The 26661-nt window shown below is 53.9% G+C and overlaps 1 protein-coding gene across 1 annotated transcript; it reads left to right on the forward strand.

Moving 5' to 3' along the window:
• ARHGAP1 (Rho GTPase activating protein 1) lies at positions 1–24497 on the forward strand. The gene is made up of 13 exons (XM_032166060.2): positions 1–128; positions 4954–5135; positions 5353–5448; positions 13098–13185; positions 19415–19546; positions 20222–20308; positions 20492–20590; positions 20849–20956; positions 21032–21108; positions 21313–21390; positions 21819–21947; positions 22128–22231; positions 22371–24497. Exons 2-13 carry the CDS (start codon positions 5003–5005, stop codon positions 22557–22559), a joined length of 1320 nt encoding a protein of 439 aa, XP_032021951.1. The 5' UTR covers positions 1–128; positions 4954–5002; the 3' UTR covers positions 22560–24497.
• Positions 24498–26661: the final 2164 nt, after the last annotated feature.

The following is a 26661-nucleotide window of genomic DNA, read 5'->3' on the forward strand; positions in this document are numbered from 1 at the left end:
GGGTTGGAGGTGTGGCGGAAATGGTTGGGGATAGAAGAGAGCGGGAGGGGGCGGTTCCCCTTCCACCTCGGAGCCGGATGTTTGCCGAGCTTTGACAGGCGTGGCAGAGGGAGCAGTTCCCGAGCGCGGTGAGCTGCTGGGCGCGGGGTCTCCCTGGGTGGGGATGGGGAAAGGAAAGGAGCCGGCCAGGTCTTCCGAAGGGATGGGGTCCGGATGGGGAGGACCCGAGCAGATCCGAGGAGGGGAACGGGGGCGGAATTGGGCTCAGAGGCCTGGCCTTCCTGCAGGGTTTCTCCCCGTTTTGGCGCCTGCAATAAGAGGATTTAATCATTTTCACTCTTTTTCGTGCCTTCCCCAGGGCAGAGTCCAGGCCGGATCCCTGTCATCCAGCAAGCCAGCGGGAGGGGGAATCTCCCAGATCTGATCTGGCAAAGCACTAAGAACAAGAAATTTGGGGGAAGTGTTCCTCCTTGCCACTTATTAGGCCACAATTCAACTTATTTATTTTTTTAAGACGGAGTTTCACTCTTGTTGCCCAGGCTGAAGTCTCGGCTGACTGCAACCTCCGCCTCCCGGATTCAAGCGATTTTCCTGCCTCAGCCTCCTGAGTAGCTGGGATTACAGGCGTCCGCCACCACGCCCGGCTAATTTTCGTATTTTTAGTAGAGACAGGGTTTCACCATGTTGGCCAGGCTGGTCTCGAACTCCTGACCTCGTGGTCCTCCCGCCTCCGCCTCCCAAAGTGCTGGGATTATAGGCGTGAGCCACTGCGCCCGGCCTCAGTTCAACTTCTTAATCTGTGAAATAGGATAATTGCAAAACGTAACCAGGGCTTTGTAAACTGTGAAGCTCTATGCAAACATAATTGTAGTTGAGAGTTGTAATTGCTGTTGTATTGTGGTGGGATTTGCAACTGGGAGGCCGATTCCAACATTGAGAATATGATTTCTTTTCTTTTTTTTTTTTAGACGGAGTCTCACTCTGTCGCCCAGGCTGGGGTGCAGTGGCGTGATCTCGGCTCACTGCAACCTCTGCCTCCCAGGTTCAAGCGATTCTTCTGCCTCAGCCTCCCAAGTAGCTGGCAGTACAGGCGCTTGCCACCACACCCAGCTAATTTTTGTATTTTTAGTAGAGATGGGGTTTCACCATCTTGGCCAGGCTGGTCTCCAAATCCTGACCTTGCGATCTGCCCGCCTTGGCCTCCCAAGGTGCTGGGTTTACAGCCAGGAACCACCGTGCCCGGCTGGTCCTCTCTTTCCTCACCGTAAAATGGGCTTAATAGAACATGCCTCATCAGTGCTATTGTGAGATTGAGTTTGTGTCCCCAGTTCATGGTCCTATATAGGCCCTCAACAAGTGTGGGTTCCCTTCTTTACTTAGGAGATGAATTAATTGGTTCAGTCATTCAACAAATGATAGCATCTACTATATATCAGGTGTTATTCTGAATAGACCAGAAGTTCTTAAACAGTGATTCTCAGAAGGTGTATGAACCTCTTAAAATTGCATACATCTCCTAACTTTTCTTAGGGAAAAAGTTCACACATGTTACCAATTTCAGAAAAGTCTATAACTTCCTAAAAGTGATTGCCTAAGGTGATCCTTAAGATTTTTGTAAAGGTTTACCTGCTGAGAATGGAAAAATTAATCTCAGAGTTGGGTGTATTTTGCACAGAGTAGAGCAGGCTTGTGGGTGGCTGGTGTCTTAAACAGGCAGGATACTTCATTTCTACTACTTGATGTTAGAATATCCCTGTGCTAGCTTCCTCACCCTCCCACTGAATGGGAGTTTAACTTCCGGGCTCAGAGAAGGTAACAGCTGTGGGTTGGGGGTGGTGGGAAGGGCCAGTTGACTGGGAGATGGGAACCACTGGGCTTAGTTATGCTGGGAAAGGAGGTTATGTGGGGAGGTTGAGGGAGGTGACGTCTGGAAGAACTGACAGCATAGAAGAGCAGTCACTGGAAAAGAGGTGAAGTTCAAGTTCAGCTCCCTTTTAGATGGTGTCCTTCTCCCTCCTGCACATCTACCCCAGCTCCCAGCTGCTCCTTTTTTTTTTTTTTTTTTTTTGAAACGGCGTTTCGCTCTTTCGCCCAGGCTGAAGTGAAGTAGCATGATCTCAGCTCACCGCAACCTCCACCCCCTGTGTTCAAGTGATTCTCCTGCCTCAGCCACCTGAGTAGCTGGGATTACAGGCACCCACCACCATGCCCAGCTATTTTTTTTTGTAGAGATGGGGTCTCACCATGTTGGCAAGGCTGGTCTCGAACTCCTGACCTCCAGTGACCCACCCACCTTGGGCTCCCAAAGTGCTAGGATTACAGGTGTGAGCCACCGCGCCCAGCCCCGGCTGCTCCTTCTAATCCTGTTGTTCACTGCAGCACAAAGTATTTCTGAATACTGGAGAATTATATTTCTGGGAGGCGCCGTTGCCTCTACAGAGGAGGAAATTTAGGCCCAAGTAGGAAAAGGACTTGCTCAGCATCTTTGCAGCTCACTGGCTTAGGCAGGATGATAATCGAGCTCTCTATACTACCTTATCATTTCATGGCATCAGCACCTACTGTGTGCAGAAAGACGTCTCTGGGATAGGTGTAGGTGGGGCTGAAGGAGCCCCTGGTCCCTGGGCAATGACAGGCTGAATAGAAAGGGTGGAGAGAAGACTCTGGCCTGGAGGGGGTTGCTTTGAGCTGGATTCTGTCTTTATTACCCAGCTGGAGGTCGCTATGGGGAGCAGCTCCCACAGCCTCCTGGCTGGATGGCAGGAAGAGCATGTAGATATTGAAGGGTTGAAGGGTTGAAGGCTGAAGGGGAGTGAGGGAGCTGGGCTTTGGCGTCACTCAGAGAAATGCATTCCTGACCGTGAGGGATCATCCTTCTCTGTGTTCTTGGGAAGGGATTATATTTTGGTGGTAACCAGGGGTAGTGGATGAGGGCAGGGGACAGGGACAGGGAGAGGGAGAGGAAGAAGAGGGTTTTTTTGGGCCGTTTTGGCTGGTTGGCTTTGGCTTGGGAGCATGAAATAGCGTTACCACTCAATCCGTGTGGTTGCCCTGGTGACAGGGTGGCTGTTGTTAGGCACAGGGAGAGGGCTCACCATCCAGGGCCCTTGGCTGTGATGCGATGTGTGCAGGAGGTTGTCAAGTGGCCTCAGAGCCCAGAGTCTGTGGCTCCGGGATGGCAGCTCTCCCCCTCTTCTTCCTGCCCACCCCCAGGGCTTGTCTGCTCTCCTTATCTGCCCTGCTGATTCTCTGACCATATATGTCAGTTTTGGGGCTCCAGGAATGCAGCTGGACATGGAGCAGCCTCTTCCCTGGGGTTAGACTGCATAGGTTGAACTAAAAACTGCCCTCCCTCATGTGGGGAGCTTGTGGCAGGAGGGGGAGTTGCTGCCCATTAGGGCTGAGGGCAGAGGTGCCTACCCCCAATTTGCATGTGGCTGCAGCCTTCTGGCCAGATTCCAGACCTGCAGAAACCCAGCTTGGTGGTCGACTGTGCCTTGTGCCTGCTGGAGCTGCTGTTCTGCTGGTCACCTCCTCATCTCAGCACCCCAGACATCACGAGCATCCCCCTTTCCCATCTGCGCCCTCCAATCCTTAGGGCCTTCGACCTTTCCACCTTGAAACTGGCATCAGGAGCGCCCCGCAGAGTAAGAGTGGGCTTGGATGCCCCTAGGAGCCTGCAGACTGTCTGCAATGACTGTCAGGCGATTCCACATCCCCTGCTGCTAGTTCCTGTCCTGGAGCAAGCCCAGCTGGGCCCCTCAGCCATAGCCTTTTTTTTTTTTTTTTGAGACGGAGTCTTGCTCTGTCACCTAGGCTGAAAGTGCAATGGCGCGATCTCGGCTCACTGCAACCTCCGCCTCCTGGGTTCAAGTGATTCTCCTGCCTCAGCTTCCTGAGTAGCTGGGATTACAGATGCCTGCCACCACGCCCAGCTAGTTTTTGTATTTTTAGTAGAGATGGGGTTTCACCATGCTGGCAAGACTAGTCTTGAACTCCTGACCTAAGGCAATCCGCCTGCCTCGGCCTCCCAAAGTGCTGGGATTACAGGCGTGAGCCACCATGCCTGGCCAGCCATAGCCGTTTTTTTCTGGGACCCTGTAGTCTCTGGCTTCCTCCTCCCCTCTGGGCCAGGAATGAGGGATGCAGTGACCAGGACCACAGGTGATCTTTTTCAGTTCAGGCATGGGATGGGTTTGGAGACTCTATGTTCCTTAGTTTTTTTTTTTTTTTTTTTGAGATGGAGTTTCACTCTTGTTGCCCAGGCTGTAGTGCAATTGGTGCATTCTTGGCTCACTGCAACCTCCGCCTCCCGGGTTCAAGTGATTCTCCTGCCTCAGCCTCCTGAGTAGCTGGGATTGCAGGCATCTGCCACCACGCCCAGCTATTTTTTTGTATTTTTAGTAGAGATGGGGTTTCACCATGTTGGCCAGGCTGGTCTTGAACTTCTGACCTCAGGTGATCGGCCCACCTTGGCGTCCCAAAGTGCTGGGATTACAGGCATGAGCCATGGTGCCCAGCATGTTCCTTAGATTCTTAACAACATTTCTACCCCTGTAACTGCTAGAGCCTGGGAGGCTTCTGTGTCCAGGTCTCCTGAGGAGAGGGGCGTGGACCTCTGCCCTCTACAGCTGGGACTGCATCACTGAGCCAGCTGGGTGGCAGGCGACACAGAACCTGGCACAGCTCTTCCCTCCCCAGTTGCAGGGCCTGGAGGGAGGCACTGAGCTGTGCCATCCTCTGCCCCAGCTGCCTTTTCTGGCAACACGCCTGAGCCACGGAGCCAGGAGAACCCAGAGCTACGTGGAGCTCTTGGCGGGGTTAAGGAGTGTTGAGGAATCGGGACAGGGAGCCTGGGAGAGGGAAGGGTGGGGGCAGGAGGGCACGTGGTGGAGGTCGCAGAAGGTGAAAAGAGCAGGTCACTGACCTGCCACCTGTTCTCCTCTCTCCCAGGTTTCTCTTAAGGTTCTGCAGGGCAAGGCTGTCGGGGACAGGCTTGGCCATGGATCCACTCTCAGAGCTGCAGGATGATCTGACCTTGGATGACACCAGCGAGGCTCTGAACCAGCTGAAGCTGGCCTCCATCGATGAGAAGAACTGGCCCTCGGATGAAATGCCTGACTTCCCCAAGTCAGGTGGGCTGTGTCTGGTCTCAGGCAGCTACAGGCGCTTTAGAGGGGGCACACTCCTACTGCTGAAGGGAGATGCCAGGAGGGCAGGATGGGGCAGAACAGTCCCAGGTTTGGGCTGGGAGCACAGGCCTTACTGGGGGAAGGGCCAGAGAGCATGCCTCTAGGGCAGAGCATGGTGCCAGCCCCCTGGCTTGTCCCCTGACCCTGCTGTGTTCCTCAGATGACTCCAAAAGCAGCTCCCCAGAACCTGTCACACACCTGAAGTGGGATGACCCGTACTATGACATCGCCCGGCACCAGATCGTAGAGGTGGCAGGTGAGCACACCCAACACTATTTTCCTAACCCTCAGAGCTCCTGGCCCCAGGAAGTCAGCCCTTCACACCACGGGGGAAGGGCCTCTCTGCAGTCTGTCCCCTGGTCCTGGCGCTCCTGAGCACATGCACTGTTCTTTAAAAGCGCAGACTCGTGATTGCCATCTGATGTGCTCACCTGCAGCCACCTCCTGACCTATGGCCCCGTTGTCTCCACTTGCAGGGGGCATGTGGGGAGCCATGTGGCCTAGTGGCTTTGAAGTCAGAAAGCCCTGGGTTTGATCTCCAGCTCTGCTCTCTGAACTCTAATTTCTTCCTTGTGGGTTACAATAATGAATGCATGTCAGGGCCTAGCCCAGAGCCAGAACACAGTTGGCCTTGAATAAGTAGCCCTCCCTTCCCCTCGTTCTATTCCCCTCCTATCCCTCCACCCTAATGTTCGCTTTTCCACCCCATCAGTTACTGGGGAGGATGAGGAATGCCAGTCCTTCCTGGGAAATCGTAGCCCTAGGGAAGTCTGGAATGGGCAGAGCCTCTTTCCAGAAACAGGGAGGGGGCACATGGCTCCCTGGAGCACCAGGTTCCTGGCAGATATGCTGCCCTGCTGAGAATGGGTACAGAGCCCCGCTTAGGTCTCTGTCTCAGGGAGCTCCCTCCCTCCTGTTCATAACAGGGGACCCAGAAGAAACCAGGAGCCGGGAAGTCAGGCTGATGAGGTGGTTGCTGCCCTTAGGGCCCCACTTTAGAAGGAGCAGCTAGAATCTAGGATCCTTTGTCTTTTCCCTAACATTTGTCCGTCCTCGCTGGTGAGGCCAGGCATTCATAAGCAGGGTGGCAGCACGGCCCTGCTGTGAGGTGTTGGTGTGGGCAAGGAGAACCTGGCGGACACCGGCCCTGGAAGAAGCCTGTCCGGCCATGGGGGTGCTGGGCTTGGAGAGGGAGGGGGCAGTTGAGAGGATTGCCCCGAACGTCAAAGGTATTTCCATGGCGTTTGTATTCTTAGCGCCTGCCCTGGTCTGGGTTGAGGGCCTTGGCTCTGGCCTCACTCGCCCCCTGCAGAGTCTTTTCCCCAGTCTGGTCCTGAATTGGGCACAGGAAAGTCACCCTGAAGGTTCTGAACTTGACTGGAGTCTGGGGGGTACCTGATATGAAGGAGTCTCTGTCCTGACATCATCCTGGCCTGTTTGGTCAAGGCAGAGCTGGGGGAGCCTGCCCTTCCCCACCTCCGTGGGTGACACCTGCTTCCCCACATCCCCCGCACAGAGCTGCAATTTGCTTCTATTTCCCCAGACTGTGATGAGCCTGAGGGGGCCCAGCCAGGTAGGTGTCAGTCCTGGCTCTCTGTGCTTGTCCTCTCTGGACTGCGATCTCTGGGGCTGTGGATCAGGAAGCGCTCTCGGTGGAGGCCAGATGGGACTAGCTTAATTGCAGCCCCACCCTGGGGAGCTGGGAGCTGGTGGTGCCTGGGAGTCAGAAATAGCAGATTTATGGGACGTAGGATGGGGGTGGGGGAGGCTGTGTGGGGACACACCCAGGCCCCAAAGGGAAAGGAGCTTGCGGGAGGGTCTGGCCTTGGGCAGTGGCCTCTGAGTGGTAGCTCAGGGACCTTCTGGGTGATGGTGTCCCCATGGATGTGCCTCCCTGATTGCTGAGAGGAGGCTGGATTGGCATCACCAGGCACTCATTTGATGAGACCGTGGAGATGTCCGGGAGAAGCCCTTGTAGGAAGGGAGGATGAGTTATAGCCTCAGCTCCCCTGCAGCCCAACTCTCCCTGCCGGGAATTGGCTCAGATTTGGCTCAGATTTGGCTCAGTCCCAGTGGGTTCTTTCCAGTGGTGTGCTGGTAAATGGCTCTCTGGAGAGGGGAAAAAAGGCCATGATTTGTGGCGTTTGCAGTTTCTATCTCCCAGATCTCTAGCTACCAACATGATGTCAACTGGCTTGCAAAATTCCTGACAATTGAACTGCTTAACAAATGTGTGAGCTGGCTGTAGCACATGACTGGTTCCGTCAGCCCAGCCCTACCTCCCAGGTCCCAGGCCTGCTGGTCCGGTTGTTGGGGGGGGTTGGTTTGAGGGGGCCCAGAATGCCTGGGGAGACCTGTTGCTGATTAACTCCAGGGCCACCCTGGGAGAGTTCCTGATTGGTATCTGGGGAACGCAGAGGCCTCCTTCTCAGGCAGCTTGTCTCTCCCTGGTGCTTTGCACAAATGCTGCCCCTCCCTCCTCATTGAGTCTTCTCCCCAGTGCTCTGGAGACACTAGAGCTGCCAGCTCCTTTGTCTTTAAAACTCCTGGGCAGGGCCAGGCCCTTGGCTCAAGCCTGTAGTCCCAGCACTTTGGGAGGCCAAGGCGGGTGGATCACAAGGTCAGGCGTTTGAGACCAGCCTGGCCAACATCGTGAAACCCCTGTCTCTACTAAAAATTGAAAAAAAAAAAAAAAAAAAAATTAGCCGGGCGTGGTGGCAGGTGCCTGTAATCCCAGCTACTTGGGAGGCTGAGGCAGGAGAATCACTTGAACCTGAGAGGCGGAGCTTGCAGTGAGCCAAGATCACGCCACCGCCCTCCAGCTCAGGCGACAGTGCAAGACTCTGTCTCAAAAAAAATTGAAAAGCTCCTGGGCAGAAGTTGGCTCTGATCTGAGATTAGGAGGGGGAGTTTTGAGCTTCTTTCCACGTGCTCCTTGTAGCAGCAGCTGCCCTGTCTGCTGGCAAATACTAAGCTACCCAAGGACTTGGGCATTGGGACCCCCACTCCAGGAAGCTGGAGGGCAGGGGCTAGACCTAGTGTTGCCCATCCTCTCATTCCTCGCCTATCTGGGAATCTCACCATCTGACCGACCCCCTTTTTACCCACATCTTCATCCTGGCTTCATTCAGTGTACATTCACAGAATCCTGAAACAACACTTTGGGAGGCCGAGGTGGGTGGATCACTTGAAGCCAGGAGTTTGAGAGCAGCCTGGCCAACATGGCGAAACTCTACTAAAAATACAAAAAAAAACTAGCCAGGTGTGGTGGCATGTGCCTGTAATCCCACCTGCTCAGGAGGCTGAGGCAGGAGAATCACTTGAACCCGGAAGGCGGAGGTTGCAGTCAGCGGAGATCGCGCCACTGCACTCCAGCCTGGGTGACAAAAAAAGAACCCTGAAATGAGACTTGTAGTCCGCATTAGGGATTCAGTAAGGAAAAACACACCTCCCCTCCTTCAAGAAGCTAACAGCCAGGCCGGGCGCAGTGGCTCACGCCTGTAATCCCAGCACTTTGGGAGGCCAAGGTGGGCGGATCACGAGGTCAGGAGATCGAGACCATCCTGGCTAACACGGTGAAACCCCATCTCTACTAAAAATACAAAAAATATTAGCCGGTCATGGTGGTGGGCACCTGTAGTCCCAGCTACTTGGGAGGCTGAGGCAGGAGAATGGCATAAACCCAGGGGGCAGAGGTTGTGGTGAGCCGAGATCACGCCACTGCACTCCAGCCTGGGCGACACAGCAAGTCTCCATCTCAAAAAAAAAAAAAAAAAAGAAGCTAACAGCCAGCTGAGCATGGTGGTGCAGTAATCTGTAATCCCAGTGCTTTGGAAGGTGAGGTGGGAGGATTGCTTGAGGCCAGGAGTTTAGGACCAGACTGGGCAACATAGTGAAACCCTGTCTCTACAAAAATAATAATAAATTAGCCAGGTGTGGTAGCCTGTGCCTGTAGTCCTAGCTACTTGGGAGGCTGAGGTGGGAGGATCCTTTCAGCCCGGGAGTTGGAGGCTGCAGTGAGCTATGATTGCACCACTGCACTCCAGCCTGGGTGATAGGGCAAGATCCTGGCTCAAAGAAAAAAAAAAAAGGTTACAGTCTAGTGAAGTGGTTCTTTTTTTTTTTTTTTTTGAGATGGAGTCTTGCTCTGTCGCCCAGGCTGGAGTGCAGTGGCGCGATCTCGGCTCACTGCAAGCTCTGCCTCCCGGGTTCACGCCATTCTCCTGCCTCAGCCTCTCCGAGTAGCTGGGACTACAGGCGCCCGCTACCACGCCCGGCTAATTTTTTGTATTTTTTTAGTAGAGACGGGGTTTCACCGTGGTCTCGATCTCCTGACCTCGTGATCCGCCCGCCTCGGCCTCCCGAAGTGCTGGGATTACAAGCGTGAGCCACCGCGCCCGGCCGAAGTGGTTCTTAAAACTGGTCACAGTCCACTTTGCAACTATGAAAGGTATCCACAGGATAGGGGGGATCTCTTTGACTGAAAAAAAAAAAAAAGTGCGGCCAGGAGCAGTGGCTCACACCTGTAATCCCGGCACTCTGGGAAGCCAAGGCTGGTGGATCACGAGGTCAGGAGTTCGAGACCAGCCTGATGAACACGGAGAAACCCCGTCTCTACTAAAAATACAAAATTAGCTGGGTTTAAGGCCGGGTGCGGTAGCTCACGCCTGTAATCCCAGCACTTTGGGAGGCCAGGGTGGGCAGATCATGAGGTCAGGAGATCGAGACCATCCTGGCTAACACGGTGAAACCCCGTCTCTACTAAAAATACAAAAAATTTTCCGGGCATGGTGGCGGGCACCTGTAGTCCCAGCTACTCGGGAGCCTGAGGCAGGAGAATAGCGTGAACCCGGGAGGCAGAGCTTGCAGTGAGCGGAGATCACGCCACTGCACTCCAGCCTGGGCAACAGAGCGAGACTCTGTCTCAAAAAAAAAAAAAAATTAGCTGGCTGTAATCCCAGCTACTCAGGAGGCTGAGGCAGGAGAATCGTTTGAACCCAGGAGGTAGAGGTTGCAGTGAGCTGAGATCATGCCACTTCACTTCAGCCTGGGCGACAAAAAAAAAAAAAAAAAAAAAGTGCACATCCTTGTAATATTTGTCATATAACATCATGGAGGTGCTGTGTGTGCTGAGCACATTGGTGGAGCCCTGGTTCAGAACCCAAAGCTTCCCACTTACAAAGTGCTGTGGCCAGCTGAGAGGAGGCACCACAGGCCTCCAGCCCTCCCCACAACAGCTTCCCTAACCAGTTGCTACCTCTTAAATTTTAGACCCAGGGGCCTCACAGACTTTCTGCCCTGGCTGAATCCTCAAATCTGCCAGCCTTGCTGCCGGTGCAGATGTGAGGTGCGGGGACTCATGGGCTGGAAGGAAAGATTCTTTTGGTAGCCCCCATGGTCCCCGAGCATTTCCCCCATATCCTGCTTATTTCCTCTGCTTAGAAGGAGGTAGGTAGATGAGGCCCCCTCTCCCCAGGCTGGTGGTAGGCATCTCGGGGGTTTCTGAAGCTCCAGACTGTAGTGAGACTGGGCTTGCCAGTCTAACCCTTTGTCCCTGGCCCCTGCCAGTCTGCCTTTCCTTCCACTGTCAGAGCCAGTGGGAAGTGAATCAGAGCAGGCACATAGCCCCAGAGCCACCCCCAGCTGGCCTCCGGGATCTCAGCACCTCAGGATCTAGGCTAGGGTATGAAAGAGAGCAGGTACCACCTGGTCCTTCAAAACAGACCTGCCGGGCTGGAGCTGCACCTCCTCTGCAGACAGGGTGGTAGAGGAGTCTCTGCTTGCAAATCTGGAGACGTTCTATCCTGAGCTTTGGGAAACTCACTGTCTGAAGCAGTCTGACCCATAACCAGAGCATAATCAAGAACAAACACAGAGGCCGGACACCGGCTCATGCCTACAATCGCAATACTTTGGGAGGCTGAGGCGTGCAGATCATCTGAGGTCAGGAGTTGGAGACCAGCCTGGCTAACATGGTGAAACCCTGTCTCTATTAAAATACAAAAATTAAGGCTGGGCATTGTGGCTCACACCTGTAATCAGCATTTTGGGAGGCTGAGGCGAGCAGATCACCTGAGGTCGGGAGTTCGAGACCAGCCTGACAAACATGGTGAAACCCCGTCTCTACTAAAAATACAAAAATTAGCTGGGTGTGGTGGGATATGCCTGTAATCCTAGCTACTCAGGATGCTGGGGCAGGAGAATCACTTGAACCCGGGATGCAGAGGTTGCAGTGAGCTGAGATCGCGCCATTGCACTCCAGCCTGGGTAACGAGCAAAACTCCATCTCAAAAAAAAAAAGAAATTAGCCTGGTGTGCTGGCACCTGCCTGTAGTCCCTGCTACTTGGGAGGCTGAGGCAGGAGAATCTCTTGAACTCAGGAGATGGTGGTTGCAGTGAGCCCAGATCACTCCACAGCACTCCAGCCTGGATGATAAAGACTACATCTTAAAAAAAAAAAAAAAAAGAAAGAAAGAAAAAGAAAAAAGAACAAACATAGAAATATAACTAGAACCAGACATCCCATAGTTTCATGGTGACCTGTGATTTTGTGCAGGCTACCAAAACGTATTGAATACCTGCCACGTGCCCAACACTGGACCAGCACTGGAGACTGCAGGGGCCGTGGTACGCAACTGTAATCCCAGCTACTGGAAAGCTGAGGCAGGAGTTCAAGACTAGCCTGGGCAACATAGCAAGATCCTGTCTCAAAAAATTGTTTTTAATTAAGCATCTGGGATGGCATGTGCCTGTAGTCCTAGCTACTCAGGACATGGGAGGCTAAAGCAGGAGCAGTGTTTGAGCCCAGGAGTTCAAGGCTGCAGTGAACTACAATTGTGCCACTTCACTCCAGCCTGGGCGACAGAGTGAGACCCTGTCTCTTAAAAAAAAAAAAAAAAAATCACAGCTTGCCAGGAGTAAAAAAGAAAAAGAACAAACAAAGACAATGAGACACAGCCTCTGTCTTTGAGCTGCTCACAAGCCTGTCAGGGAGACAGGTACATAAACAATTCTACAGGATAGCGAAGGGTCAGGACAGTGATGGGTGACGGTTTATGCTGGGAGCCATAAAAGGGGCGGCTAACCTGTCTGGGGAAAGAGGGCAAGGACACGGGTTTCCAGGAGGCGATTATGCCTGCGTTGAGTCTTAAGGGTTGGTGGGGGCCCTAGAATATCTTAATGAGAAAGGATAGAATGCTTAGAAACCTACAGAAGTCAATCAGAGCCAGCGTCGTCCATAATTCTAGTAATAAGCTGGGTGCAGTGGTGCACACCTGTAGCCTCAGCTACTTGGGAAGCTGAGGTGAGAGGATCACCTGAAGCCAAGAGTTCAAGAACAGCCTGGGCAACACATTGAGACCTCCACCTCTTTTCTTTAATTTTGGTTTGTTTTTTTTTTTTTGAGACGGAGTCTCGCTCTATCACCCAGGCTGGAGTGCAGTGGCATGATCTCGGCTCACTGCAAGCTCCGCCTCCCGGGTTCACGCCATTCTCCTGCCTCAGCCTCTCCGAGTAGCTGGGACTACAGGCACCCACCACCATGCCCGGCTAATTTTTTTGTATTTTTAGTAGAGACGGGGTTTCACTGTGGTCTCGATCTCCTGACCTCGTGATCCGCCCGCCTCGGCCTCCCAAAGTGCTGGGATTACAGGCGTGAGCCAGCGCGCCCAGCCCACTTTTTTTTTTTTTTTAAATACCCCAGCTCAGTAGCCCTGAAAGCAAGCTGTCCCTCTCTTCAGTGGCACACCCTTGCGTGCAGGAGACTGCCCAGAGGTCTGTCTGCATGGGCACTCTGGCCCCTGTGGTAACTGGCTCAGATCAGCAGGCCTGGCCCCTTTAAGTTCCTCACCCCACTTCTTTTGGTTCCCCTTCAACCCACTGCGCTCCATCTTTCTCCACACCTAGGAGATGACAAGTATGGGCGGAAGATCATTGTGTTTAGTGCCTGCCGAATGCCTCCCAGCCACCAGCTCGACCACAGCAAGCTCCTGGGGTGAGTACCTGCCGGGAAGTGCGTTGGAGCTTTGCCCAGATCCCCACTGTAGCCTAATGCCACGTTCTTCACTGTCCCTCCCTGCCTGTGTGTGCTAGGCCACCTGCCTTAATGCCTCCCCTCTTCTCATGAAGGAGCTGGTTTATATTTAGGGGAGAGCACTGGACGAGGAGTCAGACCTAGTTTCTAGTTATTGAAGCTGGGTGACCTTGGTAAGCATCTTTAAGCCTCGCTTTCCTTACCTTTCAAAAGGGATAATAATATAGGCCTCTTTCCTTGTAGGAGTGAGAAACAGCACATGAAAAGGAAGGACTTTTGTCCAGATGTGAAGATTGACTGTTACAATCCTATGGTGTTTCTGAGATGGTTGCAGTTGTTTATCGTTTATAGGACTCATTAGTGTTGTCTTATTTTGTGCCTTTGGTGTCAGTCGTTTCTGTACCGATGTGGGTTCTGGGAGCCAAACATATGTAATAGCTCTGGCCGGTCCAGACACGTCCTGATTCATGTCTGAAGGCTGGTTGAATGCCGAGGCTTGAAAGACCCATTTATGGTTGAGCCAGCTCTGGGCCCACAGGTGAGCAAACTCACCTCCTGCTGCTGTCCTCGGGGTGTGCAGTAGAGTGAGACCATCTTGCCCTTCTTTCTGTTTTCTCGGCAAATTTTAGAAAGATGCACTTTTTTCCTGACCAGTTTGAAGCACTCTCTGAAATGTAAAATCCTGGCACTGTCCCAAGCAGCTATTTTGAGATCCTGAATGGTTGCGTGCGAGCAGGAGGAGGTGTCAACTTAGGGACAGACCCAGAGGGCAGCGGCAGAAGGGGAAGGGCCTGAATTTGGAGTCTCAGCCAGTCCTGGCAAGCCAGGGCCACAGGCTGAGTCTTCCAGCGCCATCTAAGAGTTCTATCTCTCTGGCCTTCTGAACCCTCTTCCCACTGCTCTTCAGACAAGGCAGGCAGAGCCTTGTCCAAGCCCGCCGCGCGGCCCAGCCAGAATGGGCAAGAGCTTGGCCTGGGGCCGGTGGGGGCACGTGGCCTTTTCTCTAGTTCTTTCTGTGTCTGATGTACCAGGTGACAGCCTCCTGCCCAGATAAAAAGTGAAGTGGGAGGAAGTCGGTGGACAGGGGTGGAAAGCACCTGGTTTTCAGGAGACAGCTTGCTGGGGAAGGCCACACCTACCCCGGGGCGTCCTTGGCTTCAGGAAGTCCTCGACATCAGCTGCTGCTTGTCCCCCATCACTTCCGTCCTGGTCACAGTCCCTGCTGAGGGCAGCAGGGTGCTTCCATCATGAAGCACTTTGTCCCATTTTCAGTCAGATTATCTCAGATATGGCTCTTCCCAGCTGTCCACTCAGATCGTGGAGGTTGAAATAGAAAGTGCCTGAAGCAGCTGGACGCGGTGGCTCACGCCTGTCATCCCAGCACTTTGGGAGGCCGAGGCGGGTGGATCATGAGGTCAGGAGATCGAGACCATCCCGGCTAACATGGTGAAACCCCGTCTCTACTAAAAATACAAAAAAAAAAAAAAAGATTAGCCGGGCGTGGTGGCGGGCGCCTGTAGTCCCAGCTACTCAGGAGGCTGAGGCAGGAGAATGGCATGAATCCGGGAGGCAGAGCTTGCAGTGAGCCGAGATTGAACAACTGCACTCCAGCCTGGGCGACAGAGTGAGACTCCGTCTCATAAAAAAAAAAAAAAAAAAAAGAAAGTGCCTGAAGCTTGGAATGAAATTCAGAAGACACATTGAACTTCAGCTCTGCACCTCTTGCTAGCTGCGTGCCTTAGGGCAGGTCTTTTCCAAGCCCTGTAAAAATGAGACTTGTGGCTGGGCGCCCAGTGGCTCACGCCTGTAATCCCAGCACTTTGGGAGGCCAAGGTGGGTGGATCACAAGATCAGCAGTTTGAGACCAGCCTGACCAACATGACCCTGTCTCTACTAAAAATAAAAAAATTAGCCAGGCGCGGTGGCGCATGCCTGTAATCCCAGCTACTCAAGAGGCTGAGGCAGGAGAATTGCTTGAACCCGGGAGGAGGAGGTTGCAGTGAGCCCAGATCGTGCCATTTCACTGCAGCCTGGGTGACAGAGCGAGACTCCATCTCAAAAAAAAAAAAAAAGTCCGGGTACGGTGGCTCACGCCTCTAATCCCAGCACTTTGGGAGGCCAAGGCGGGTGGATTATGAGGTCAGGAGATTGAGACCATCCTGGCCAACATGGTGAAACCTCATCTCTACTAAAAACATAAAAATTATCTGGGCATGGTGGCGTGCGCCGGTAGTCCCAGCTACTCAGGAGGCTGAGGCAAGAGAATTGCTTGAACCCAGGAGGTAGAGGTTGCAGTCAGCCGAGATCGCGCCACTGCACTCCAGCCTGGGCGACAGAGCAAGACTCTGTCTCAAAAAAAAAAAAAAAAAAAAAAAAAGAGAGACTTGTGCCCACCTCCCAGGGCTGTTGTGGGCATTAGATAAGAACATACGACCTGGCGCGGTGGCTCACGCCTGTAATCTCAGCACTTTGGGAGGCAAAGGTGGGTGGATCACGAGGTCAGGAGTTCAACACCAGCCTGACCAACATGGCAAAACCCTGTCTCTACTAAAAATACAAAATTAGCCGTGTGTAGTGGCGTGCGCCCGTAATCCCAGCTACTTAGGAGGCTGAGGCAGGAGAATCACCCGAACCCAGGAGGTGGAGGTTGCAGTGCGCCAAGATCATGCCATTGCACTCCACCCTGGGCAACAAGAGTGAAACTCTGTCTCAAAAAAAAAAAAAGAATATACATGAAATCCATTGTGTATATTTTAAAAGTATTATAATTTAGAGAGTTTAGAAAAATATACGTAGCTATAAATAAAAACATATATAGACAACTGTGAAAAAAAAAAAAAAGGTCTCCTACACACCCACCACCTAGAGAGAAAGTTACTGTTAATATTTTTGTGTAGTCATTTCCTGTTTTTTCTATAATGTATATGGAACTCTATAGTCAGTTTGGTGTCTTTTTTTTTTTTTTCGAGACCAAGCCTTGCTCTGTCACCCAGGCTGGAGTGCAATGGCACGTTGTTGGCTCACTGCAACCTCCACCTCCTGAGTTCAAGCGATTCCCCTGCCTCAGCCTCCTGAGTAGCTGGGATTACAGGCGTGCACCACCACACTCCGCTACTTTTTGTATTTTTAGTAGAGAGAGGGTTTCATCATGTTGGCCAGACTGGTCTTGAACTCCCGAACTCTGGTGATCTGCCCGTCTCTGCCTCCCAAATTGCTGGAATTACAGGCGTGAGGCACCACACCCAGCCTGGTTTTGTATCTTACATAACATTTTTTTCTGAGCATTAAATATTCTTCAAAGATATCTTCTAAAAAACATTTTATGGACATCTAATATGCCGACAGAAAAGTGAATAAAATATAAGTGCACTGTGTGAATTTTCCAAAACTGAACACATCTCTGTCACTCACACCCTACAAAGGGCATAACCACTGTTCTGACATCTGACTTCACAGATTCATTCTGTCTGCAGAAATGTCCTGTAAGCTATTCTATTTATGGTTGTCACGTGGCTGATTTAACCAGTTCTCTGCTGTTGCAGTTAGCTTGCCACTAGATTTTTTTTCCCCCATCATAAAATGGGCCATGAGGAACAGCCTTCTACAAAAATGTTTCGTTCATCTCAGATTATTTCCATAGGACAAACTCCTAGACATATTTTTACAGGGTCAGAGAATATGAGCATTTTATAGCTTCTGATAAACATCACTTTATTTCCCTACAAAAGGCCGTAACCTCCATCAGTGGATGAGAGTGTCTGTTTTCACTACAATCTTTGCTATTTTTGATGCAATCTCTTTATGCGACAGCTCTTTGTAAACTGCAGTGCTCAGTGTGGAGAAGGGGTAAATGACCATGTACTGGGGATCCCAGCATCAGCCACCCCATGCCTGCCTGTGCTGGCCCAGCCTGGCACCCACGGGCCAGTCTTGAGCATACTCTCTCTGGGTTAGGTCAAGCTCTGGCCACTTCACCAGGCTTCTCTCCTTCCCTGCCTCCCCTTGGAAGTCCTTGGCATTCTGCCTGCCCAGCCTCCCAGCCTCCCAGCCTGGAGTAGTTTCCCTGTGGGAGCCTAGGAGCTGTTTGGCCAACTAGAAGGAGGGCTCTATGGCCGGGCGCGGTGGCTCATGCCTGTAATCCCAGCACTTTGGGAGGCCGAGGTGGGCAGATCACCTGAAGTTGGGAGTTGGAGACCAGCCTGACCAACATGGAGAAACCCCGTCTCTACTGAAAATACAAAATTAGCCGGGCGTGGTGGCGCATGCCTGTAATCCCAGCTACTTGGGAGGCTGAGGCAGGAGAATCACTTGAATCTGGGAGGCAGAGGTTTCAGTGAGCCGAGATCACGCCACTGCACTCCAGCCTGGGCAACAAGAGCAAAACTCCATCTCAAAAAAAAAAAAAAGGGAGAGGGCTTTACACACACTCCCCTCCCTTTCCCCAGTTCTTGTTCGTTCCATCCATAACTCTCAGTGTGCTCAACACCAGGTGTGTATATGTTTGTGCTGAGCTGGTAGGTAGCGTGTCATGAGCATAATAGGGAACCAGAGGAGTTGGGGCTCTTTGGTCCACTAAAGGCCCAGTGACTGGAGCAGGTGACTCTCTGGCCACCCCATCCCCTCTCATGGGCACAGTGTTTTACCGCTGGCACTGGAGTTCATGTGTAACAGGCAAAGCTGTCCCGTGGTCAAGAATGCAGGCTTTTGGCCAGGTGCAGTGACTCATGCCTGTAATCCCCCAGCAGTTCGGGAGGCTGAGGTGGGAGGATTGCTTGAGGCCAGGAACTCAAGACCAGCCTGGGCAACATAGTGAGACCTGTCTCTACAAAATAAAAAATAGAAAAAAGAGCCGGGTGTGGTGGCTCACACCTGTGGTTCCTGCTACTCAGGAGGCTGAGGCAGGAGGATAGCTGAAGCCTGGGAGGTCAAGGCTGTGGTGAGCTGTGATCGCGCCACTGTGCCCCAGCCTGGGTGACAGTAAGACCCTGTCTCAAAAAAAAAAAAAAAAAAAAAAAGGCTTTGGCGTTAGACACTTCACTTCCAGGATCTACCACAAGCTGTGTGACCTTGGATCAGCACTTAACCTCTCTGGTCATTGCCTTCATTTGTAGGATGGGGATTACATCAGCCTCAGTTATAAGCAAGGTATGAGCTAATGTATGTGAAGTGCTTGGTAGACACTAAAAGCTTAATATTGAGAAATGGTGACTGTCATCATTATTATTGATTCAGAGAAATCCCTGATTCAGGGGAAACATCATTCCCCTTTTCACTGCAGGCCTAGGCGGGCCCGGGTTAGGCTCCTGGTCTCCTGACATCTAGTTCCTGCTCAAGAGTGAGAACTGTTATTATTATTACTATGATTGAGACCGAGTTTCACTCTTGTTGCCCAGGCTGGAGTACAGTGCCACAATCTCTGCTCACTGAAACCTCTGCCTCCTGGGTTCAAGCGATTCTCCTGCCTCAGCCTCCCGAGTAGCTGGGATTACAGGGGTGCACCACCATGCTCAGCTAATGTTTTTTGTTTTTTTGCTTTTTTTTTTTTTGAGACAGAGTCTCGCTCTGTCGCCCAGGCTGGAGTGCAGTGGCGGGATCTCGGCTCACTGCAAGCTCCGCCTCCCGGGTTCATGCCATTCTCCTGCCTCAGCCTCCCGAGTAGCTGGGACTACAGGCGCCTGCCATGACACCTGGCTAATTTTTTGTATTTTTAGTAGACATGGGGTTTCACCGTGTTAGCCAGGATGGTCTCGATCTCCTGATCTCGTGATCCGCCCGCCTCGGCCTCCCAAAGTGCTGGGATTACAGGCGTGAGCCACTGCGCCTGGCCGTGCTCGGCTAATTTTTGCATTTTTAGTAGAGATGGGGTTTCACCATGTTGGCCAGACTGGTCTTGAACTCCTGACCTCAGGTGATCCGCCCGCCTTGGCCTCCCAAAGTGTTGGGATTACAGGCGTGAACCACCACGCCCGGCCGAGAGCTGTTATTACTATTCTCATTCCTCCACCCAGCCTCTACCCTAGGCCTCCTCCACAGGAACCTGGTGACTGATTATGAGCCAGAACAGACTGTGCTAGGGAGGGCCCGTGGGGAAGGGGCTGTGACATGGCGGGAGACTCCTGGGGCTGCTTTCTGTCTTCGTGGGGCTGCCCCTGTGCACAGGGCAGGCCTGAGCAGGGCTTTTCCCTGGAAGGTACCTGAAGCACACCCTGGACCAGTACGTGGAGAACGACTACACGCTGCTGTATCTGCACCACGGCCTGACCAGCGACAACAAGCCCTCCCTCAGCTGGCTCCGCGATGCCTACCGGGAGTTTGACCGCAAGTGGGTTGGGGCATGGGGCCTGCACAGTCAGATCCAGAGGCAGCGGCTCTGCCAGCTTCCGGGCTGCCCTCCACTTGGGCAGGAACTTATTCCAAGGCAGGGGGTGGCGGGGGCTGCCGTCTACGTCAATGTAGAGGATCTGCAGTCAGATCACCCTGGGCTTAAAGCCCAGTTTCTCAGCTTATTCGCACTCTGACCTCGTTTTACTTAACCTCTTTGAGCCTCCTGTTTTCTAATCTGTAAAATGGGGCAGTGATGGCCCTTACCTCGCATGCTGGCCGTGCGTGTTCAAATCAGAAAGTATGCACTGAGGCTGGGTGCGGTGGCTCACACCTGTAATCCCAGCACTTTGGGAAGCTGAGGCGGACGGATCACTTGAGGTCAGGAGTTTGAGACCAGCCTGGCCAACATGGTGAAACCCCGTCTCTACTAAAAATACGAAAATTAGCTAGGTGTGGTGGTGGGCGCCTGTAATCCTAGCTACTCAGGAGGCTGAGGCAGGAGAATAGCTTGAATCCGGGAGGTGGAGGCTGCAGTGAGCTGAGATCACACTCCAGCCTGGGTGAAGGAGACTCTGTCTCAAAAAAAAAAAAAAAAAAAAAGTATGCACTGGGACCCTAGCGTGGCACCTGTCCCACCGTGCCTGCTCCTGAGTTGTCCCTTCTGCCTCTGCAGGTACAAGAAGAACATCAAGGCCTTGTACATCGTGCATCCGACCATGTTCATCAAAACCCTGCTCATCCTCTTCAAGCCCCTCATCAGGTGAGCGGCCACGGGCAGGGCTGGTGGTCCCGGCTTGCCTGGAATTCTGAAGCTGGGAGGCTGGGCAGCCCGGGGACCACCAGGTGCGGCTGGGCTTCAGTCTGAATTGGGTGGGTGTTGAGGGGAGGGTGGAGGCCACGGGAAGCGGGCCCCCACAACCCAGGCCCTTTCTTCCACCAACAGCTTCAAGTTCGGGCAGAAGATCTTCTATGTGAATTACCTGAGCGAGCTGAGCGAGCACGTGAAGCTGGAGCAGCTGGGGATCCCTCGCCAAGTGCTCAAGTGAGGCGGGTGCGGCGGCTGGGGGCTCCTGAAGCCGGGGTAATGAGGACGTGTGTCCTGATTCAGAGACCGCGTGGGGCTTAAGCAGAGCAAGCCCGTGTCCCGACCTCTCCCAGGTCTTTGTTTTCTGCTGTGGAAAGCAGAGTTGTTACAGAGATCGCATGAGATGATCCTCCTGACCCTGCGCAGTCGATGCTGGATTGAATTGGTGACTCCAGAGCCAGGCAGGGCCTGACTCACCTCCCTCTACTCCTGCAGATATGACGACTTCCTCAAATCCACACAGAAGAGCCCCGCGACAGCCCCCAAGCCCATGCCCCCACGGCCCCCCCTGCCCAACCAGCAGTTTGGAGTCTCGCTGCAGCAGTAAGTGTGAAAGGTGGCCGGGCTGCGGGGGGCGGGAAGGGCTGCAGGCCCGGCTCACCAGCCTTGTTCCTGCAGCCTCCAGGAGAAGAATCCAGAGCAGGAGCCCATTCCCATCGTGCTCAGGGAGACTGTTGCCTACTTACAGGCCCACGGTGAGTGCTGGGCCTGTCTCCTCACCAGCCGGGTCTCCCGGCTCCCTTCAGGAAGCTGGGGAAGCTGCTGGGCAGGGCAGAGGGAGGTCCTGCAAGCCTCAATGCCCCCACCCAGCCCTGCCTAGAACCCCAAGACAGAGAAGGGGCAGGGAATCCAGCCGGTGCCCAGCGCTCGGAGGCTCACCAGACCCTACTATTTCCCAGCTCTCACCACCGAGGGCATCTTCCGGAGGTCGGCCAATACCCAAGTGGTCCGGGAAGTGCAGCAGAAGTACAACATGGGTGAGCAGCCCTGGGCTGTGGCAGGGCCGTATGTGTGTGACTGGTAGGGGGCTTCTCTGCCCTCTGCTGCCCTGTAAATGAGGGTCTCAGAGTCTCTTCCTGCTGGAGGTTTCTGTGGCACTTGGTGTCACATAAGTCCCACTTCTGCCAGGCCTGCTGCCTCATCGGTCGGGCTCCCGGGTCCTGGATATAGGCACATTCAGAGGCAAGGAATAACGGTGGGGTGTGCCAGGCCCCACTTCCCCAGATGGCCGGAACCTGTGTTCTCTGGTCACAGAGGAAGAGGGAGGCAGGTGTCAGAGGGCGCACCTGGGAGGAGGGGCTCATGCAGGGTCCAGGGGCAGTCAGGCAGTGCGGCCTGCGTTGTCTGCAGATGGGTGCTGCCCTTCAGGCTGTGCCGAGCTTCTCTCACGCTGCCCCCACCCCAGGGCTGCCTGTGGACTTCGACCAGTACAATGAGCTGCACCTGCCAGCAGTCATCCTCAAGACCTTCCTCCGGGAGCTTCCTGAGCCCCTGCTCACCTTTGACCTCTACCCCCATGTGGTGGGCTTCCTCAGTGAGTCCCCCTCTCTTCTGTTGGGCCTGGGGCTGGACTTGGGGCAGGTGCGCTGCAGGCTTTCGGGCCTAGGCGCCTCCCAGGGAAGACGGCTAGGGGGTCTCCCCTCTAGCCTGCGTCAGAGTGTCCTGAACCAGCCCAGCCCAGGGCCCCTATAACCCGGGCCTCCTTTCCTCATAGACATTGATGAAAGCCAGAGGGTGCCAGAGACGCTGCAGGTCCTCCAGACACTGCCCGAGGAGAACTACCAGGTGCTTCGTTTCCTGACTGCTTTCCTGGTGCAGGTGAGACCTTGGACTTGGCCTCTGGGGTGAAGGGAGGGGGAAGGAGGAGCTGCCGCCTCCTCTGCACCCTGGTCATGGTTGCTGGGAGTGGGAGGCAGCATCTGTGGCTTCCTGCTGCAGTCCCTGATTCCCTCCACAGATTTCTGCACACAGTGACCAGAACAAGATGACCAACACTAACCTGGCTGTTGTCTTCGGCCCTAACTTGTTGTGGGCCAAGGATGCGGCCATCACCCTCAAGGCCATTAATCCCATCAACACATTCACCAAGTTCCTTTTGGATCACCAAGGGGAGCTGTTCCCCAGCCCGGACCCCAGGGGGCTCTGAACCTGGCCCCTGCCCCACCAGCCCCTTCTCTGGTAGCCTGGGTTTGGACTCTTCCTCCTGGCATCAGGGGCCATGAAGCCCCCTGGAGAGAGGTGCTGGAGCCGCCCATCAGGAATGCTCTCCCCCACCTCTGTCCAGCCTGCCTCACGGCCCTGGCGGCCTCGCTGTTACCAGAAGACGTTTTTCTTCGCCTTACACTTCTCACTGCCTCTTTGGACACCTGGCTTTTGCTGGGCTCTCCAGAGCTGGGCTTGGCTCTTCCAGCTGGAGAAGGACTGAGCCCCAGTAACCCCTTTCCTGCTTTTTCCTGCCTCTGTTTCCCTGGCAACTGTGGATGAATCAAATGACTGGGCTGGTAGCAGGGGCCAGTCCTCCCCTCTTGATTGCTGGGAATGAGCAGCTGAGCTCCTTGGTGTGGACACCACCCCAAGCTGAGGTGCCTCCGCATCTGGTAGGCTGCCCTGCTTTGCAGAAGTCCCACTGCATGAAGACCTGAGTGCAAGCACCCTTGCTCCTGTACTGCCCTCAGCATCTCAGTCTGGGAAATTTCCCCTGCTGAGGAGTGACAGGGCTAGAGCCTGTGTCTGCTTTCTGCCTCCTTCTCTTCCACACATCCTGGGTCAGCCTTTCCCGAGTGATACTGCCCCTGGGGTGTCCTAACCCCTTGGTTCTGCAAGGACTGGTAACTTGGATGACAGGGCTCAGAGTCCCAGCATCCACTTGAAACCTCCCTCTCCACCTCCCCGCCCCTGAGAGCTACAGTGACCGGCCAGGTCAGCCTCTCCCCTCCTGGCTTCCTTTCCCACGCGGGCAGATCATCAGCCTTCAGGTTCTTGTGGACCTGTCTGTTACGGAGTCACACTGGCCTCTGCCCCAGCCAGAGGTGACTCAGTGCCTCAGGATCTGTGTGGCTCCTTCCTCCAGCTGGGGGGCTCTTAAAGGAGCTGGGGTAGAGGCTAAGAGTGCCCACAGGAGGGGCAGAGATTGTGCTGATAGATCAGTCCAGATAGGTGGGTTCTAGCAATTTCCCCAGGGGATTAAGGGGCTCTAGGGCCACCTTTTTTTTTTTTTTTCTGAGATGGAGTCTGGCTCTGTCACCAGGCTGGAGTGCAGTGGCACGATCTTGGCACACCTCCGCCTTCTGTGTTCAAGCGATTCTCCTGCCTCAGCCTCCTGAGTAGCTGGGACTATAGGTGCACGCCACCATGCCCGGCTAATTTTTGTATTTTTAGTAGAGAGGGGGTTTTACCATGTTGGCCAGGATGGTCTCGATCTCCTGACCTCATGATCCACCCACCTCGGCCTCCCAAAGTGCTGGGATTCCAAGCATGAGCCACCGCGCCCGGCCAGCCCTGTTGTCTTTCAAAGAACCTCGACCCCAATGATGGCTGATCTCTCACTCCCACTGTCTCGTAGAATTACACTCCTTCCTGGGGACCCATCTTCCTGCAGCCTTGTCCTTGGGGAGTACAGGGAAGTACCAGCAGTGACCCTGCCCCCACAACCTTGGCCAAGCAGGACAATTCCAGAGCCCGTACTGTGGGGATCCTCACTGACCAGCCCAGCCCCATCTGCAAGCCAGGCTGGGCCTGGGCATAACTTCGCTGGGCTCTCCCAAGACCATCGGCAGCGCATCCAGCCCCCTGGGGCCTGGGCTGCTGCTGGTTCTTCATCAGTCCCTTGGTCTCTAGCCTCGGCCAGGGCTGCTCTGCTCTCCGCCCTCCTTTGTGTATCAAGTGTCGCTCACAGCCCCATTCACTGGGGAGCCTTTTGGATCTATTTGGTCTTTCTCATGCCCCCCACTGGTCTGTACCCCAGGGAGGGGGCGCTTGTACTGTGAATCCAGTGTTCACATTCACACTTAATGACTTCCTTCGCACCAATCATGTATTTCACCGTTTGCACTTTTTGTATTTCAATAAAAATGGAGATGCAAAACTGCCCATCTGGATGCTGGGGAAATGAGTGGGGTGTGGAAGTTGGAAACTGGATGGGAGGTGTGGTGCAGTGGAGGAAGAGGAACATATGGGGCCTCAGGAAGTCCCCTCCCCAGTCCGTCTGCCGCTTCCTCATCTTGTGCACTTGAGTGGTGATGAGGGCAGCTTCCTGACCAGCTTCTAGGCATGGAGGTGTCCACGGCCACCTTCCCGTTGTTCGTACCCCCAGCATTCCAGCGGGTCACCATGTGCTGCATCCTATGACCAGGGCCTCTCCTGTTTCCCAACTGGAAGGTACCAGAAGTTTGAAGGGAACTTAGATTTATCTAAGACTGGCCGGGCGCGGTGGCTCACGCTTGTAATCCCAGCACTTTGGGAGGCCGAGGCGGGCGGATCATGAGGTCAGGAGATCGAGACCACGGTGAAACCCCGTCTCTACTAAAAATACAAAAAAAATTAGCCGGGCGTGGTGGCGGGCGCCTGTAGTCCCAGCTACTCGGAGAGGCTGAGGCAGGAGAATGGCGTGAACCCCGGGAGGCGGAGCTTGCAGTGAGCCGAGATTGCGCCACTGCACTCCAGCCTGGGCGACAGAGCGAGACTCTGTCTCAAAAAAAAAAAAAAAAAAAAAAAAAGATTTATCTAAGACAAGCAGGGGGAAGAAAAGTGGTGTGGACTGTGATGGACAATGGTGTGGGATCTGGAGTCACACGAGAGTTTGAGTCCTCGTTCCCTCACGTGCCAGCTCTCACCGCTAACAGTCATCATCACTGGCTCACCACCCCTGTGGTGCTGCTTCATCAGAAGACGGTTCCTTTGAGGATCAGAAATAAGGCAGACACCCCAGGCACGTGGCTCACACCTGTAATCCCACCACTTTGGGAGGCAGAAACAGGAGGATTGCTTGAGCCCAGGAGTTCGAGACCAGCCTGGACGTAGTGAGATCTCACATAGTAAGATCCTGTCTACCAAAAATAGAAAAAAATATTAGCTGAGCGTGATGGCACATGCCTGTGATTCCAGCTACTGAGGCGGCTGAGGTGGGAGGATTGCTTGAGCCCTGGAGGTCAAGGTTGCAGTGAGCCGTGATTGCACCACTGCACTCCAGCCTGGGTGACAGAACAAGACCCTGCCTCAAAAAAAAAAAAAAAAAATGTAGACGGTATCTAACACCGCAAGTGTGCAGTGGTCATGGGTGAATGGTGTGATAGCCCCAGCCTCATGCAGCAGCAGCTGGGAGAGGGTCCCTCAGCCCAAGTCCTCCCTTCCTGCCCACCCCTCAGCCTGAGGCCAGGCCATTTCCACCTGCCATGCTCACATGGAGGCTGTGACAGATCCAGTTCTCCTATCCTGTTTTTTGTTTGTTTTTGTTGTTTTTTTTTTTTTTGAGACGGAGTCTCGCTCTGTTGCCCAGGCTGGAGTGCAGTGACGCAGTCTCGGCTCACTGCAAGCTCCACCTTCCAGGTTCACGCCATTCTCCTGCCTCAGCCTCTCCGAGTAGCTGGGACTACAGGCGCCCGCCACCACGCCCGGCTAATTTTTTGTATTTTTAGTAGAGACGGGGTTTCACCGTGGTCTCGATCTGACCTCGTGATCCGCCCGCCTCGGCCTCCCAAAGTGCTGGGATTACAAGCGTGAGCCACCGTGCCCAGCTCTCCTATCCTCTCTTAAGCAAGTTTTGCTTTGCTTTAAAAGTTAAGATGGTTATTTACCGCATTTTTTTTTTGACAGAATTGTTGGTGAGAAGGTAGGCCAGAATTTCACCTCCCATAGTGGTCAGGTTCCAGGTGTCTGCTGCTTGCTTGCTAATGGCAATCAGGAGGCTATAGTGGCCCCAGTTGAGCCTGGTTTTTCTCCTCCTTGCTTGTCGGGGCTGGGGGAGCAGGGCCAGAGCTGCAGGATCAGGCCGTGGTTAGATGGTGATTACAAACATTGGGCCTGAGCCCCAGGAAGCAAGTCCCATTCCACAATGGTGGCCTTCCTCCAGGCACTGGGGGCCTCCTCTCTCTCTGGATCTGCTCAGCTAGAGCCAAGTGACTGGAATAGAGAGGCGGTGACCCAGGGAAACAGCGAGGAAACTGTTTGTGTTGGGCTCCTGGCAGGGCCTCGCTGAGTGACTCAAATGCCAATTTACCAAGGCCTTAACGACGGCCTCCAGGGGTGGAGTG

Source organism: Hylobates moloch, unplaced genomic scaffold (assembly GCF_009828535.3).
Source record: "Hylobates moloch isolate HMO894 unplaced genomic scaffold, HMol_V3 SCAFFOLD_11, whole genome shotgun sequence".
NCBI lineage: Eukaryota > Metazoa > Chordata > Mammalia > Primates > Hylobatidae > Hylobates > Hylobates moloch.